The 17,428-nt window shown below is 32.2% G+C and overlaps 1 protein-coding gene across 2 annotated transcripts in view; it reads left to right on the top strand.

The window, feature by feature from the left end:
• Positions 1–17,428, top strand: part of LOC147075625 (uncharacterized) — a 219,819-nt gene that overhangs the window by 127,711 nt on the left and 74,680 nt on the right. For both annotated transcript variants that reach the window (XM_085941925.1, XM_085941924.1), the window contains one exon: positions 325–384. In XM_085941925.1, the coding sequence (XP_085798051.1) occupies positions 325–384 (60 nt within the window). The remainder of the gene's footprint in view (positions 1–324; positions 385–17,428) is intronic.

Raw genomic sequence — 17,428 nt, 5'->3', positions numbered from 1 at the left:
GATATTATATTATATACTATAACATTATAAGCCGGAAAATATGACAATCCGGTTGAGATTTTGGGATCCATTGTTAAACTGAGACAATCCCGATCAAATCGGGACGTATGTAAGCTTCAATATTATACTTAACCATCGTAAATGTTTGAGTTTTTGGTACTTAAACAGTTACGTAATTCAATATTATTTTGTATTCTTTTATTTTTAATTAAGCTAAGATTACAAATAAATGAACACTCACATCAAAACAGTAAAAGTTTTTCTATATATGAATAAAATTAATCCACGTTATATTGATGAATGTATTTATTTTTTATTTTTCAGTCATTGTGACGGTTCTTTTGGCCTGTCTGTCGACCCTGCCCATCGTGATGTTAATAATGGGTGAGTCCCGCAGTGTTATTTATCGATTGATGTTTCTTGTATACGTAATTCTTAGTGAAAATTATGGTCGACAAAATCCCAAAGGTATAGCATGGATAGATATGCTACAGTAATATATCATATTCATTTATCAGGTAAACATGATGTACCTAAACTTGTAAGCACTAATACGAAAGCTCGCTTGGATTTTCCACAGTTTTATATACTTAAAAGAAATACTTTTACCTAATGATTTTATACTACAGAAAGATTAGGAATATATATAAATATATGTTTCAAATAGATTATCTCTCTATTCATAAATTTTATTTTATTTAAAACTTCGTTTTAAAAACTATTATTAATAATTCAAAGAGGACATACGTTAAAGTTCCCACCACCACCCGTCATATATGCACAGCCGTGGATATGCACGGCCGCTTTTCATGACGCTTTAAACGATTTAAAGAAATGATTTTAAGTGCTCATTCCGTCCCGAGACGGAACCGCATGGGACTGATGCTGCAACCATGCACCGTAGTGCTTAAAGAAGAAAGTTAAGAAAGATTTTTTTGTTGTTTTTGGACTGGCTCTGCTGTCCGCTGACGATAAGCGCCCTGAGTATCCGCATACTGAGTGTCACGAATTGAAATGGGTCCGACCACTTCTAATATCATCATTGATCATCTTCGCTCCTTTGCTTTAGATCACCAGTTGGAAGACACGAATTTACCAGTGCGATTAGGTGTAGGGCCAGTGGCAAAGGGTGGAGGTAGGCTGTTAAGATACAATATAAACGTTGCACATTAAACTTTGCCAAGTCATACGTATTTGTTTTAATTGAACTAAGGTTATAATGTGTAGATAGTGTTTGTTAGATATTAAAATTTAATTAAGCACTACCTAATCCAAGTCGTAGTAGATAATAGTCAAAAAAATGTTCGTTTATCTATAAAATATCTAAAATTATGCCATTAAACCATACATAATTTTCGATATTTTATAGACAGAAGAATTTTTTATCGAGTATGGTTTGGCATGGATCTAATAGGTTGAGCAAGTGGCTGACATCCATTTCTCGTAAAAAAACAAAAATCTGTCAATACAAACCTCTATTCTGTGGACGCCCACGGTGGCCGCGCGGCTTAAGCGTTGGACTATAACGCCGTGAGTCTCAGGTTCAAATCCTGGGTCTGGCAAGTCACATAATTTTTTTCAATTTGTGTGTGTCGGGGTATGGACCTAATAGGTTGAGCAAGTGGCTGACATCCATTTATCGTAAAAAACAAAAATCTGTCAATACAAACCTCTACTCTATAGAGGCTCATATGATACTATTAGGATCGGACATGGTCGAAGAAGAATGGTTTGGCAAATCAGGGCTTAATGAATTAAAAAAAATAGCTAACACCTTCTGCAAATTGTATTATTAGTTCAATGATAATAATTAAGTATGACTGGCAAAGTAAAGTGTGTAAATCTTAACAGCCTACCTCCACCCTTCACCACTGTATAGGGTCCTTTACTGACAAGGAGCTCCCAAAATAAAAAATAAATATTTAAATAAATTGCAAAACCCTTGTCAAAAATGTTTAAAACTATACAAATATTGTTCTTTCAATAGTATGAAACCATTTATTGCAAATTGTATGAACGTAATTAGTTAATATAATTAAACACTACCGTAAAAGATTGTCATTTTTATTATTAATGATTGTGGAATGAGCTTTATCTTTGTTTTCAAATAAGAAACGGGTTTTCGAGTAGGTATTAATTATTAAACAATATGCAATATTTCAAACAGATAATCTCGGTGACCTCACAAAAGACAAACGTGTAATAAGACACTATTAAACAGAAGACTATGGAACCATTTTAAAAGTTAGGTAAACAGTGTATTTTCGAAACACTTAACTGTGTATGATACGTTAGTTGTAATAAGGTAGAATTGGATAAGTCAAAATAATCAGTTGTTATTATTTATTATGTGCTATGATATATTTCTACGTTTCTCGTCCAACAGAGACTTTACGAATAGAGAATATTATAAATTTTACGATATCTAAATTCATATCCGGAAATTTGTACGTAAACAGTTCACCGCAGGACACTTATTCGTGCGCCGCAGTACGTGAAACATGAGTTTGTGTGACATTTAATCAAATGACGAGTTCTTCGTTGAACATTTCACCGTGGAGTATATTTGTACGTATGCTACAACATGTGGCGAAGTTTATGAGATGTATTTACTAATTTAGGTTAGGTTAGGGTTAATCTAATTGGAACAGTACTATTTGTAAACTATCGCCGCATTTTGTAAAATACGTACAAATGTATTCTACGTTGAAATGTTCAACGAAGAACTCGTCATTTGATTACATGTTATACAAACTCATGTTTCACGTACTGCGGCGCACGAATAAGTGTCCCAGGATAAACTGCATACGTACAACTTATATGTAACCATTTAAATTACCAGAGACACTTGAAAGTTAAAGACTAAACTGACATCGGTTGAAAATACGTGCTGATAATTTTATTTAAATACGTTATATCATTACTAAATCGAAGCTATAATTAAATTTCCTAATACGAATATACTATTATATATGAGTGAATACAATTTCTATTCTGTATTCAGTCATCGTGATTTAGTAAGGAGTATTATGTTGTGATAGAATAGCTTTAGAGATGGAAACATTTTGTATGACGAGGTTAAACTCCCAACAACTCGAAATGGCAAACACAGTGACAAATCCTGAAGCGGGTTTGACAACTTTATCCTTCAAACAGCGCCACAATTACACTGGTGCATTCACGGTTTGACGTGACATCAAAGTTGCAATGTACCTACTACCTAATTTGCCTAGGGTATTCATCTTGGCAACTACCTATATTAAAAATAAACTTTAAGTGTAGAACAATTACTAAAAGTCATAAAAATTTGCAGTGTTTTTAATACAAGCAAGAATGGCAGTATAGGTAATAATATCTATATTATTGATTTAGTTTAATAAAACGCATTTTTTTTTACTTTTTTCACGTTTAATAAATAAACCTGGACCGGTTTCGTCCGCCTAAGAGGGACATTTTTAAATGAGGCGGATGAAACTGGTTCAGATTTATTTATTAAAAGTGAAAAAGTACTAAAAAAATGCGTTTTGTTAAATTAAATCAATAACACAATGCATTTTCACCATGGATTGACAGTTAACACAATACAAGATAAGTAATAATATAGTTGATAGCCTGAATTTTTTTTTAAATATACTTTATAAATTTGATTTATAATTATTTTATAAATAATAATTAGAGCCTAGTGAAAAAGTTCTTCTGAAGCTCACTTTGGACGGCTTAAAGTTAACCGGACGCTACCAGAATATGGTTCCGGTTCATGAAATCCATCTCGTGGAAAAACTTAATAAAATTATGTTCTGGTTCGATAATTCTTAAGAAAATAATTAAATGAAATTACTGTACGTATGTTTTCTTCAAGTTTAATACAAGACTTTTGTCGGACGCATTGTAAATAATAACAATATTTATAACATGTCGTAAACACCTATTTCTACAAGCGATTATGAGCGTTTGTGTTATTATGGAACTAATATTTTTCCAAAGCAATTTTAATTCGTCTTGCAACTTTTAAAATATTAATTAATGGTATTAAAAATAATGGAAGTTTGTCACTGCAATAAAAAAGTAAGCAATGACAAAAGTAAATAAACACAAAAAAGCACTTACGCGGATAGCCGGTTGAATTAATTTCAAAGCAAACCACCTTGCCAAATTAGTATGCGTAAAAAGTTTAATTTAAAAAATGCTACCTAAGAGCCTCCACCTATTACTGCGGCCAGTCGCTGAAACTCGATGCTATGGGCGATGAATGAACATAACCACGCGCAATCCACGTAGATTGTGTACTGCCTGGGTATTAAGAGAGATGAAGTGGGGTAAGGCGGGAGTACCACAGCAAAAGTAATAAGGTGATGTGACGTCACAAGGGGTAACAGGGGATTACTGTTTGTTGAAAACTTCTGGTGGTTATCCCGTAGTAGACGGAGGCTCTAAGTGTAACGTTGGATACTTTTAGATACCAACTAAAGTCTTCAACGATTTATATGAAATATTACAAAAAACGAACATTTTTAAATTTATATTTTCCATAAATACTAAATAAAAAATACCTCTATTTGAAGTGATTTATTTTGCGTTGGCAGCCATTTTCAATACAACGGAGCACAAACGTGGTGACTTTCGCTTTGATTAACTTTTACCGTCAGTATGTAGTTTGCATGACGTGTAGTTACCGCCAATTCACTTCAAAACTGCGTTTCACATAAGAATTCATGTCACTAATAATAAAATATTATCACCATACTAGCTTTTTATATTTTGTTCAAGCCTGTCTTTGATTATTTTGCGATATGTATTCGGCGATTTGTCTCTCATTTATAGCCTTGAGACCCAACAGATATATGCAACAACAGATATTATATGCAACAGCAGATATATAATGTCTGCTACAGTATAAATATCACTGATTTTATTACAAATATAATCACCACCACCACTCTTGTTAGGAATAAAAAAAAATCTCATGGACTTGGAGAGCATATCTTAAAAGATTCAAACTAAGGGGCGATTATTTTTGTCAAGTATGGCATGACATTGACAACTGCTCAATACTAGAAAAATAGCTTACTTGAAATTGATTTCCAAAACTTAAAATAACACCAAAACACTATACAAAATACCTAATTTTGACTATTAAAAAAAATAAAGAAATAAACGGAGGAACATAACAATGCCACGGTACTCACTAGACTCCATATAAATATCGTAATTTAAAAATACTACTCTAATAATTATTAACCAAACATTACAACTATCTTTCATTTGTTAAATAATGCACATACCTACTCAATTTAAAAATTTCTTATTTTAGTAATGTATGAAGTCTTCGAGACAAATTTGTACGAGTAAAGGAATAGGTTACATCTATAATGCATTGCAAATATAAATATTGCAATAAATTTAGCTGTTACCTGGCAATTTTCGTTTTGTTTTTGTTTTATAGCTGCGTGAGTTTCAAGCCATTTACGCGGTTGGCCGGCTGACTCAAGATCAAAACAGTTCGTCTTACCCACATCGACTACTTTGTCTATCTTATCCGCCTCATTAACTTAGTACTATGTATTCTTAAAAGGGTTGTAAATCGCAAGGCTGCTGGCTCAAGGTCAATAGGCGTGATATTTTTTTTTACTTTGGTGTTGCCTGTGACACTTTTTCAATACCTGCGCATCGATCAGATTCTTAATACTGGAAAAAATTCTGAACAAAGAAGATATTATGAGATTGATGCGTTTGAAGAATGGTGCTGAAGGCGCATTTTAAAAATTCCGTGACAGCAAAAAGAACAAAATAATATGTCTCCGTACATTAAAGATAATATACAGACAAAGTAGCGGTTTCTCAAAATATGTATTGATCGAGTTTTATACAGTTATTTTTTGAAGCCTAAAAGTGAGAGAAGATTTTGAAAAGTTGTATTTTATAGAAATCAAGATGCAATTATCTAAATTGAAATCTCTGTGGTTTTTAATCAATTTGCAAGACGTGATTTTTAGTAATTGCGTAGATCACTGTGCGAATCGTGGTCTTCTTTTTGCCAATTCACCTGACTTTGTACGTCCGCAAGCCAACTAAAATGTAATGTCACATCGTTTTCAAACACGAGGGACAAAAGCCACATCATATACAAGTGTAAGTATACTCTTTATAACAGTTGTATCACTTTGTGCTATATTCAAATACAAAGTAGTGACAATAATAATTTTAACAGATTTTAGGGAGAATAGTTGACGCTGTTTTATTCTGTTAAAAATCTGATAAATTCTGAGGATACGTTTTCAAAAAAACATATTTAAAATTATGTCTTGACGCCACGAATGATAACTACATTTTCGTTTTGGTTTCTTTAATGACTTTATATTGTATTCATTTTGGCTTTATTTCTTATGTAGGTGTATAAAATATTTATAAAAAGTGTTTAGATTATCAACTAACAAAAAATGTTGAATCTTCTTCGAGATTGAGATTTTCCTATAAAAAAGAAAGTAGATATTTGAGAGTGTTCGGAGTTCGTATAAAAACTAGTAAATTTTATGGTTGTTTGACCCCACCATTGCCGAGCAGTGTCGGCTTATAAACTCGTAGACCTTACATTCGAAGTTAGCGCCTGGATCGACCTCTGTTTTAACTACCCTCTCCCAGCATCTTCATGCGCAGTCATGTCAAATAACAGTCGACTATAAAAAGCGCCACTAATATTATACCACTTTAATTTTTCTTACGTTTCGACTAAGTACAATATAAAGTTTTATTCCATAATAGTATTATATTGTTATTACAAATTAGACGAGTATACTTTAAAAAAATATAATATCAAATTTGCGAGAGTAACAGATTAACATGTTTCCTGTGAAAATTAAAAACTTTTCATTGTGTTATACTAATAAATATAACCTACCCACATTAAAATGCAAGAACACTTTGTATGTTGAACAGATTTTCCACAAGAAGAAGGTAATATGATCAGTTAAAGTCAGGTGTCTCATTATGCAAGGAAAACTGGAAACACCTGCAGCGTAGGTAGAATCAGGGTTTTTTTGCCCACGCAGGTCCGGAAAATGGCTTAATCTTCAAGCTACAACACGTTTATGTGATATACTAAGGTACTGTACTAGCATACAAAAGGAAGGAGTGGGTATTATAATTTCAAGGCAAAACATTCATATAAGACGTAAAACAATAATGGCGGGTAATTTTATTTTAATCTTATAGGTATATCACGCGAAACACAATTGTATACGATAGATTGTCTTTTTATTTGCCAATGTTTAATCATTATTCATAAAGACTGGCTTAGACTATTATCAATCTATTGATATTATAAAATAATTATACATCAGTTTACGATTCAGATGCAATTCAGTTCAATCAACGTGAACATAACTCAAACATGTGAAAAATACAGATAATACAGAGCCAATATCCTATAATACCTGTCCAAACAATCCCAAATATTAGTGCCAATCTGACCGCAAAAAACTACAAAAACATACAACAATACATTTAATTATCAAATTCCTCAAAACAAATAAAAACCAAAACTACATAGTGGCCGCGCGTGCCTGTACAGATCTTGCGATACAAAGCCACGAGTGACATTGTGATACATCCATATTCATCCATCCAATAATTGATATAAATAAATAACCAGAATATATCATTCACTATAAGTTATTACAACGTTTTTCTTAGCTCGTATCTTCCCGACTAGACATTTATTACCTTTAGAATATATCAGAACACGATGCCAAATGCATTTTTTTTAAATACTTTTAGTCATCTTTAAGTAGATTTGATTAGATTTTCAGTTATTTCTGTTTTATATGAAAAGTTATTTCGATACCATTATTGGTTGCTAGGGGGTCCTAGCAACTAAATTATTAATATATACGTGCGTTACTATGGAAATCAATATGAAATGACATTTCATTATTCAGTATTTCTATCAAGAACATTTTTTTTTGATAGTTTAAGCTAGTCAAGTCAAGTTTATATGATTCAACAGAAAATTTTAAAACGTTGTATATAAAAAGTTCTTTTTATCTTGTAATTATTTTACTTTTAGTTTAATATGCCACGTATACGCGTGGCGAATTGTCTGTTGAATAATTGACCAAGAAATATAAAAGAATATTCCTCCATTTTAGTTGAATCGATAGTCATAATCATGATGGCGTCAAGTGAATTTGTTAGTTAGTGCGTCTCCGTAATTTCTAATATTTTAAGTCATTATGTAAGACTAACACTTAAATTTATAAACCATAAAGTCCGAAATATACCTATTATGTATAGTGCATGTTGTATACTATCAATTGAAGTCATAGTAAGCTGCCGCTACGGGAAAAAAAGTGTAATATCGTTTTTCATGGTGCTTAAAATATTATCAGACTGATGCTTCTATCCCGTAGCACATTTTGAACCTTTTAACAAACATTGTCAGTTAGCAAAATCACCAGAACAATAATGAGGTCATCTCACGTTGTACTACACTGCATTGACACCTGCATGATGTTTTGAATGTTTTTTTATCATTTTCTACATGCATACACATTTTCGAATCAGGTCAAAATCGAGTGTTTTTTGTTTTTTTGCGGTTGGCACTATGTATTTTCTATAAGAATGTTGTTTATTATATATGGTCTGCGGGTTGGGTTCTGTTCAAAATACTATTGAATTTACAGAGACTCGTTACTTGGTTACTCCAACATTGAATTTACAGAGATCATGTTCGTTCAAAATATTCTGCAAAATAATGAAACTGTGAAGTTACTAAGTGAGAACAGATATACAAAGATTACTGTCGCCTATTAATTGAATTTGTAATATGTAATATCGACATAAAACCATAGACTAAATTTGTCGCCGTAACAGTACACGACATGCATATCAATATAATCACAACTTAACAGTGACAAAAAAATATGAGCAAGTACAGACAAGTTTGACATACTGATGCGAATTGTTATCGGCTTGGTTATTTGCGTAACGAGTAATATTGAAATACTAAAACTAAAACTTCAATTTTGGTCAATTATTCAACCTTCTAGCTGATCAAGTTTATTAAAATGTAGTTTTCACTTATAAATTTATGTTAATGTAGTTTCAATGACAAAAGAAAATCGTTTTTAAATGTGTTGTTTTTATTCTAAATTTAAATTCTCGAAGGCAGTGCGTCTAAAAAGACATTTTGGTATATTATTCTTATACGGTTTTACAAAAATATGAATAAATCTAGAAATACGAAATAAAACGTCAATCTACAATGATCACAGAGTCACTAGAGAAAACTCCACCATATAAAGAAAATGTGTAATCTTAGTATATCGATTCTTATCTGTGATTCTGAGCTTGTCAGTTTGTTGAAGACATTTTCTATGTTTTATTTTCGCTGGGAAATACATATCGTACACTGTGATCGTCGTCGACTTTATCATGTCCACGAAAGAACACACTAAATGAGAGATGACATGAAATATTTACTCTGTGGTCTTTTTATTATAGTATCTCAGATTTAGATGACAGATTGTACACTTGGCCAAAAAAATATTTTTTTATTTGTAGAACAATAAACGGGATTGTTACAAAAATATTTAAAATAAAGTAGTCTTAACTTGTAATAGATTAAAAATTGTATCATTGCCTTGTTTTGGTGCCATCTTCCATCAAAGGTTAGTGACTTTTCTATTCTGGGTCAATAGTATCAGATCCTCAACGCCTTGGAAATTGAGCCACTTATGAAGGTTGCGTAGCCAATAGAATCTCCTTCTATTTACGCTTCTGCTGCCCTCTACCATTACCTGAATTATAAGTTTGAGTAAATGATACATAAGTATACGTAAAACTATTTTTAACTGAAAAATCTATATTAAGTTTAGAGTAATTAATCACAAAAATAAATAAAAATACGGGTGTGAATATTCGATATTATTAGTGAATTCAATATAATATTAGATTTTTAGTAAAATGAGATTAACTTTTTCCACAAAATATACCGACGATAATATTATGTATTATTGAAAAACTTTTAGGTTGATATGAAAAAAAAACTTTACCTTAGAAATTCGTCCAATGGAAGTAATGTTTTTTTAACATTTGATATTTGGCCAAAACTATTTGTAGCAACACACAAATAGGTTATAATAGCGCAGAAAATATATGTCGTTTAGCTTCTGTATGTAAGGCGTCGGTTTTCGAGCGTCGGTTTCGTACACAGGCGTCGAAAAGGATCGCGTTCCATCGGAAAACGACGACGAAAATCCCGGATTATCTCGCCATTGTGTCCAGATCCCATTTTGGTGACCCCTGAACGCTCTCCTTGCGACATCAATTCTACGTAAGACTCCTTATCTTAACGCTATGTTTGCTTTTATGAGAAAGACGCCGGAAATGATATTTTTCGTCGTACATATCTTCGCCACGGCGGACAAAGGCAAGCCCAAGATTTTAGTTTCGGTTTGTGTCACTATACAATCTTCGTCGTGAAAATATAGATATAGAAAACTCAAAGAAAATGTGCCATTATACTTTAAATAGCTATCACCTCTGACGCCTGTAACGATTTTAGTTCGAAATTTCTTTTTTATTAAAATATCGTCTACAATATTTTTGTCTACAATTACGTTTTTAATCTTTCGTAAACTTCAGAGAATATAATATTCTATATTACGTAAGTAAAAAATATAAACTTAACAAGAGAGGCACTTTTACATATATTAAGCAACACCTAAGTGCTCTAATAAGATTCAGTTATACACGTGTAAAACCTAATTAAACACACCTGTTCCTACGTAAACGTTATTTCTAACAAATTATTGTTCTATTATTTAATCTATTAAATTTAAACCACTAGTGTAACTTGAAAAGTTTGTTTAAAATCGAAAGTAAAATAAAAATAATGTTGAACACATACACTCGGAGGTTTTTCATCACAATGAGATCGATTTTTAAATGATTTCCTCTGTAATCATCCGGAATAGGAATTAATCTTTGGTGTTGGAAGTCGCCGGTTGCGCACTGTCCATTATTGATACATTGTTTGCCTATTGAATTAGATGAATATGGAAATACATTCTTCACAGAAGAGGTTGTAGATCTCCAGGTTATGCCTGTAGCGGGCAACAATCTCGGGCCTTGTCAGCGTAATTACGACAATGCAAGAATCAGCGAGTCAATGAACTATCGCAAAATCGCCGAATCTACGGTCAGCATATTCTACAGGTGTAACATAATTTGTTGAGGGTGGACTACTCCAGACTGTGTCATCGAAACGCCTCGAAGATGCAACTATGTGGCGGTCAGCAAATCTCCCAATTGTGAACTGCAAAATTTTGATTCGCATCAGTGAGTTGCGATCTGTATTTTCATATTTTAGTACAGTCATTGATGAAAATAATGCACACATGAGTCCGTGAGCGCACACAAAAGAGCCTGAGAGAACAGAGTTCGGTATCCCTGGACTAGAGCATCATCTTGTCGAATACCTTTTATAAGATGTAGTAGCCCGGACGGTTCACTAGACATTCTATATTTTGCATTGTGAATTGTATCCCCAGTTTTAGAGGTACCCCTAGGACCTAGGTCATCTAGGGGTCCATATAGCTTACTTCTGTTTATTGAGTCATAAACAATGTTGAAATCAATAAACGGGTGCATATTAACACATTGACTTCTGACTAGATAATTACTTTTTAATTATCACATTTAAATAGCATGCTAATTATATCGAATGGAATTATATCACCTTAATCGTTACGCGCTGGGCGCGTCTTTAGCGTCCAATGTATTAATGTTAGATTCTAGTATTTCTCGGAGTGATAACCGACTACATTTAAAACCACAGTGCCGGTTCTCAAACCATATTGTTCTAAATAACCAAAATTCTTCTATCTCTAAAATATCTAAAGTGATGTTTGATTTATTGGCATATATAAAAAACCCAAGTGAAGTTAATATAAGGTTATTCAAAATAACAGCTGTTTCGCGTTAATAACATACTTCAATATTATTTGTAAAACATAAGCCACATTAAGTAAAAACCAGGCTATGGTTGAGTTTTTCAACAGACAAATACCTTTCAAAATAACAAAAAACCTTGTGGGATAAAATAACGCGTTCCATATGTTTCCGCCTGTCTTCGCTTTTTTGAAGAAACCTTTTTCAAAAATATCAAATTTTCCAACCCAACGTTTTTTGTTCACACCTTTCCCGGTATCTCTACCCGGTGCCTGCATAATAAAATATGTTCCTGCATACTAATTATTATTTGCTGTGGTATGTACTATTCGGTCATACAGTAGTATTGTTGAAGATTTTCCGACTGTGAAGTCACGTATACCGGTTCAATCTTGTGTCTCGAAAAAAACTGTGCAAGTTTAAGCTTAAGCAAGGACCCATTTTAGTTGGGCGAATGGTTGATAATCATTCCTGGAGAATAAATTTTATATTTTCATATAACCAACACCGTGTAAAAGCTCTTATTTCTGTTTACGAGTGTTATTATTGTGAATATTATAATTTAACTATTGTTTTAAATAAAATCTTGATGACCTAATTGACAATATAACATTCTGATATCATAACTGAAAAAATAACTAGAATATTATATATTTTTTCTTTTGCGTACGTAAATATAATATGTACTGATGATGAGGGGTCAATGTCGGAGGATTTATTTTGACTGTATTTAAAACCATGGACTATGGATATTAGGTATATTTTACTTTTCCCGTAAGAGGACTTATTATAGTATCAGGTGAATGTCAACGCCATCACGACTCAATAATTTTATATAATTGCAATAGTATCGAAATTTCGTAATTTCTGGAAAGGGGGTATGTAGCTGTCAGTATATTAGTGATCAAATATCTATTTTTAATGTATCAAATTATTCAATCGCAATAATATATTCCCAGCAACTCATATTCCAGTAAACAACTAATTACATGTCTCAGCAGATTAGATGGCGATATGAAATACGTTATCACAATGGAAAATTAGCCTTATATCCATTCCCATTGTAACATATTATATTATGACTGTAATAATAAAAAAAAATTCACAGCTACTCGAATTTAAACCGCTGACTCGTTCAACATAATTACCTATGTACTAGAATGTAATGTTTAGGTATTACTCTCGACTGTATAAATTACGAATAATGATTTATCAAATGTCACTCGAAGATACGTTTCCAGTATGTTACCATCGCAGTCTCTATATCGCTTCGCCCAACATCTGATTGTACCGAGATGCGGACCTCGGATCCGTACCTATCACAAGTTTAGTATTGTAACATACTATTGTACCAACCGTTACGCCTAATAAAACTCGCTCCTGCATACACCTTCGACTTCTTCATCATCAAACACGAACCCCAAACTTTTATTGAGGTAATGAAAACATTTATTTAAAATATAATGCAGGTATATTTTTTTAATAACAGATAAACATAAAATATATAAAAAATACTGACGGTTTTATTTTACTACAATATGAATTTTTACTACTTCAGGTATGATACCAGTGAGCTGATTTTGAATGTAAATGTATAAATATATGATTTGACTGCTCAAGGGTCCCGTTTTTGAATGATTTATACGAACTCAATTAGGTACATACTTATTAATATTTTTTTGTTTTTTTTTTACAAGAAATGGGTATACGCCACTTGCTCAACCTATTAGGTCCGTATCCTGAGTCCAAACATATATTAAAAAAAACAACGTGTGAATTCACTAAGCCCGGGATTTGAAACCGAGACTCTTGACATTATAAACCAACACGGTAACCACTCGGCCATCTTGGGCGTATTGGCACAGGCACATTTTAACAGAAGACAAATTAAGTGAAGAATATTTGACTAATACAACTTTTTGGAGTAGATTCCTTGTTGGTGACCATTTTTTCATCTGCGGCATTATGTATCCATTGCTTAATTGCTTTGAATACAAATTGTGATTAAATATTGGAAGAGGTAACCTTCTGAGCGAGATTTTACACAATGCTGCGAAAGGGTTTCGCCATACAAAAAGGCTGAGAATTACTGCTATAGACAATATGTATGGAATTGCATCAAAAGAGCTAACGTTATCGGTGACAGTAATAGCAGATAAGCAATTTATAGTGTGTATTATAAGTCAATCAGCTTAGATATCGTTGCTTCGACTAAAAGAGTGGACGTGCTGACGCTCGTAAAAACTATCGTAGATATATATATATATATATATATATATATATATATATAGACGGAGACATAAACGATATGAATTAAGATAGAATGATCATCCATGTAATATATCTGTGATTTAACAGTGTAAAAGAATACCAAATATCAATTTAACTCAAGTGTATCATCATCTTATGTAAGGAAATCTTTCTTTAATAATGGTATGTAATAGATGTCCGGTATGGTGTGAGATTTACTATTTGAAGTGGAAATTTAAGATTTTGGTTTTAATATTTAAAAAAAATGAAATAATATAAACGTACATATTGAAAAACAATTTGTAAATAAATTAATCACATTCAGCTTTCCCATTCCACATGCATTTTGTTAGATGAGCGATAATTCTTAATATATATCTGCTCAGAAAAAAATATATTAATTATTATTTATTATACGAGTAGTGAAATAATTACAGGATAGAAAGAACTTTTTATATACCACGTTTTTAAATTTTCTGTTAAATCATATAAAATTGACAATTATATGTATTTATAATTTAGGACAAATAAGGCAATTGTCAACAAATCATTTATTTGCTATTTTGCAACAAACAAACAAAATATAGAATACTAAAATGTCATTTTGATTTCCATAGTAACGCACGTATATATTAATAATTTAGTTGCTAGGACCACCCACTTAGCAACCAATAATAGTGGATTGGATTACGGTTTTCTTCCGAAATAACTTTTCATACAAAACAGAATTAACTGAAAATGAATTCAATTCTACTTAAAGATGGCTAAAAGTATTAAAAGAATGCATTAGCATCGTGTTCTGATATATTCTAAAAGTTTCATATGTCTAGCTAGTCGAGAAGTTAGTTAAAAATCGATTGCAAGATTTGTACTGAATAAATAACTACCGGACAAACAAGAATACGTGCTAAAAAAACGTTAAAATAGGTATAGTGTACATTTAAAATTTTGGTTTTAATATTACATGAAAGTGGAATATTATGATCATAATAATATGATATTATAATATTATATCACTATTAATAATTAATTTGTAAATATTATTTAATTTTTTTACGTTGCCCACTCCACATACAAGTTGGTTTGATGTACAATTTTATTTATAATAATTTATTTATCATAAGTCGACAGAGAGAAATAAACATTTTAAAACTTCTAAGGGATAAAAATAGTTCTGTTGATCCAATAATACCATCGCATACCTGCAGTTAGGTATGATAGGTTTTAAAATTTGTATCAATCAATAAACAAAAATACCTTAAAAATGACACTTTCTGACATTACAGAATATATTGTCACATAAAAGTAGATTGTATTCAAGTGACAGTAGATGGAACATTTATTATATATTATGTAATGTTTCTATAAACAACCTTTAAACCGATTGATCAAAATGTAACAGTGTATGTTTATTAAAAATTGACAGATCGGATACACTACAAAGTTTTAAATCTTATACCAAGAATATAAGGTGCAGTCTTCAATCATACAGCTGTAAATGTCCTCCTTTCAGAGCTTTTTGTTTTTACCTTTTGCTTGACATTTTTAGAATGAGCTTTTGTAACTAGAACTCGTCCTTAATCGAGTGTCATATTTTGCTTACAATGTATTTCAGTCAAAAACTGGCATTTTATATTATGTAGTTAGACATTTTAATAGCCAGCTTTTTCGATTGATTCTCATACTGGTGATCGATGGTTTGCAAAAGAAGAAATGTATTTAACTATACTTTTATAATCTCTATAAACTATTTAATACAATATATTTTTGATACTGTTAGTACAGAGTACAAACGTGTAAAAGAATCGGTGTGTGTACTTATGTATGCGCGTTAGAACTTACACTTCTTTGGCATAATAAAAGAAAAACAAAACTTGTGATAAACTAGATTATTTGACAAGCTCATAATTATCTTGTTAAATTACACACTCAAGAAAAAGGACCGCTTATTAGAACGCCGTTGGTTTATTGCTATACACTTTAACTTATATTACTAAATTATATAATGGTTTCTCGTTGTTTTTATTTTTAAAGTACCAACTGTCACTCTGACGTCTAATTGTTTATTTAGGGAAGGAATTGCAAATGGTCGACAATAATAAATTTGCTACCTAGGCAATGGAACAATTCTAACCTATAATACGAGGGTGGGTCAATAAGTCCTTAGAAAAGCCGACAGGTGGCGCGACTAGTACTGTAAGCGGTTTGTTTTCATGCAGCGGCACTACCGATTCAGTATGCTGCGAAGTTTCAATCAGATTGGTCGGGTTGTTGTGTGTTTCTCGTACATTTAAAAAATGTGGAAAATGGAAAAATGGAAAATGGAGAAAATTGAGTTTAGAGCTGTTATTAAACATTTTAATATAAAAGGGTTAACAGCAAAGGAAATAAAAAATGAGTTGGATTTAGTTCACGGCATATCTGCTCCTTCACTTGCAACTATTTATAACTGGTTAAATGAATTTAAACGTGGTCGTACATCAACAAAGGATGAACCACGCTCAGGACGTCCTGTAGAGGTGACTACACCAGAAATGATCAATAAAATCCACGATATGGTGTTAAGTGACCGAAGATTAAAGTTGAGTGAGATAATTGAGGTTACAGGGATCTCAAAAGGTAGCGTCATTTCTATTTTACATGACAAATTGGGCATGAAAAAAATTTCTGCAAGATGGGTGCCGCGTTTGCTCACAGTCGACAATAAACGCAATAGGGTGGTGGCCTCTAAAGCCCTGTTGTCGCTCATGCAACGCAATTCGGATAAATTTTTTTGTCGCTTTGTGACTGTAGATGAAACATAGATACACCACTATACTCCCGAGACGAAAGAACAGTCAAAGCAGTGGATTGCGAAAGGCGAACCATGTCCAAAGAAGGCGAAAACCGTAAAATCAGCTGGTAAGGTTATGGCTACTGTATTTTGGGATGCACGTGGAATTATTTTCGTTGACTATTTGGAAAAAGGAAAAACAATAACAGGGGATTATTAGACATCTTTATTGGACCAGCTAAAAAACAAAATTGAAGAAAAACGGCCTCATTTAAACAGGAAAAAAATCCTCTTTCATCAGGACAATGCCCGTGTTCACACATGTTTACGATCAATGGCTAAAATTGAAGAATTGAAGTTCGAATTGGTCGACCACCCACTGTATTCGACAGATTTAGCCCCCAGTGACTTTTTCCTTTTCCCAAACTTAAAAAAATGGCTAAGTGGACAACGTTT

This window comes from Rhyacophila brunnea, unplaced genomic scaffold (genome assembly GCF_057557595.1).
Source record: "Rhyacophila brunnea isolate RB1 unplaced genomic scaffold, BYU_Rbru_1.0 scaffold_14, whole genome shotgun sequence".
Classification (NCBI taxonomy): domain Eukaryota; kingdom Metazoa; phylum Arthropoda; class Insecta; order Trichoptera; family Rhyacophilidae; genus Rhyacophila; species Rhyacophila brunnea.
Note: the sequence above shows the minus strand (reverse complement) of the source record. Positions and strands in the feature narration are given on the sequence as shown.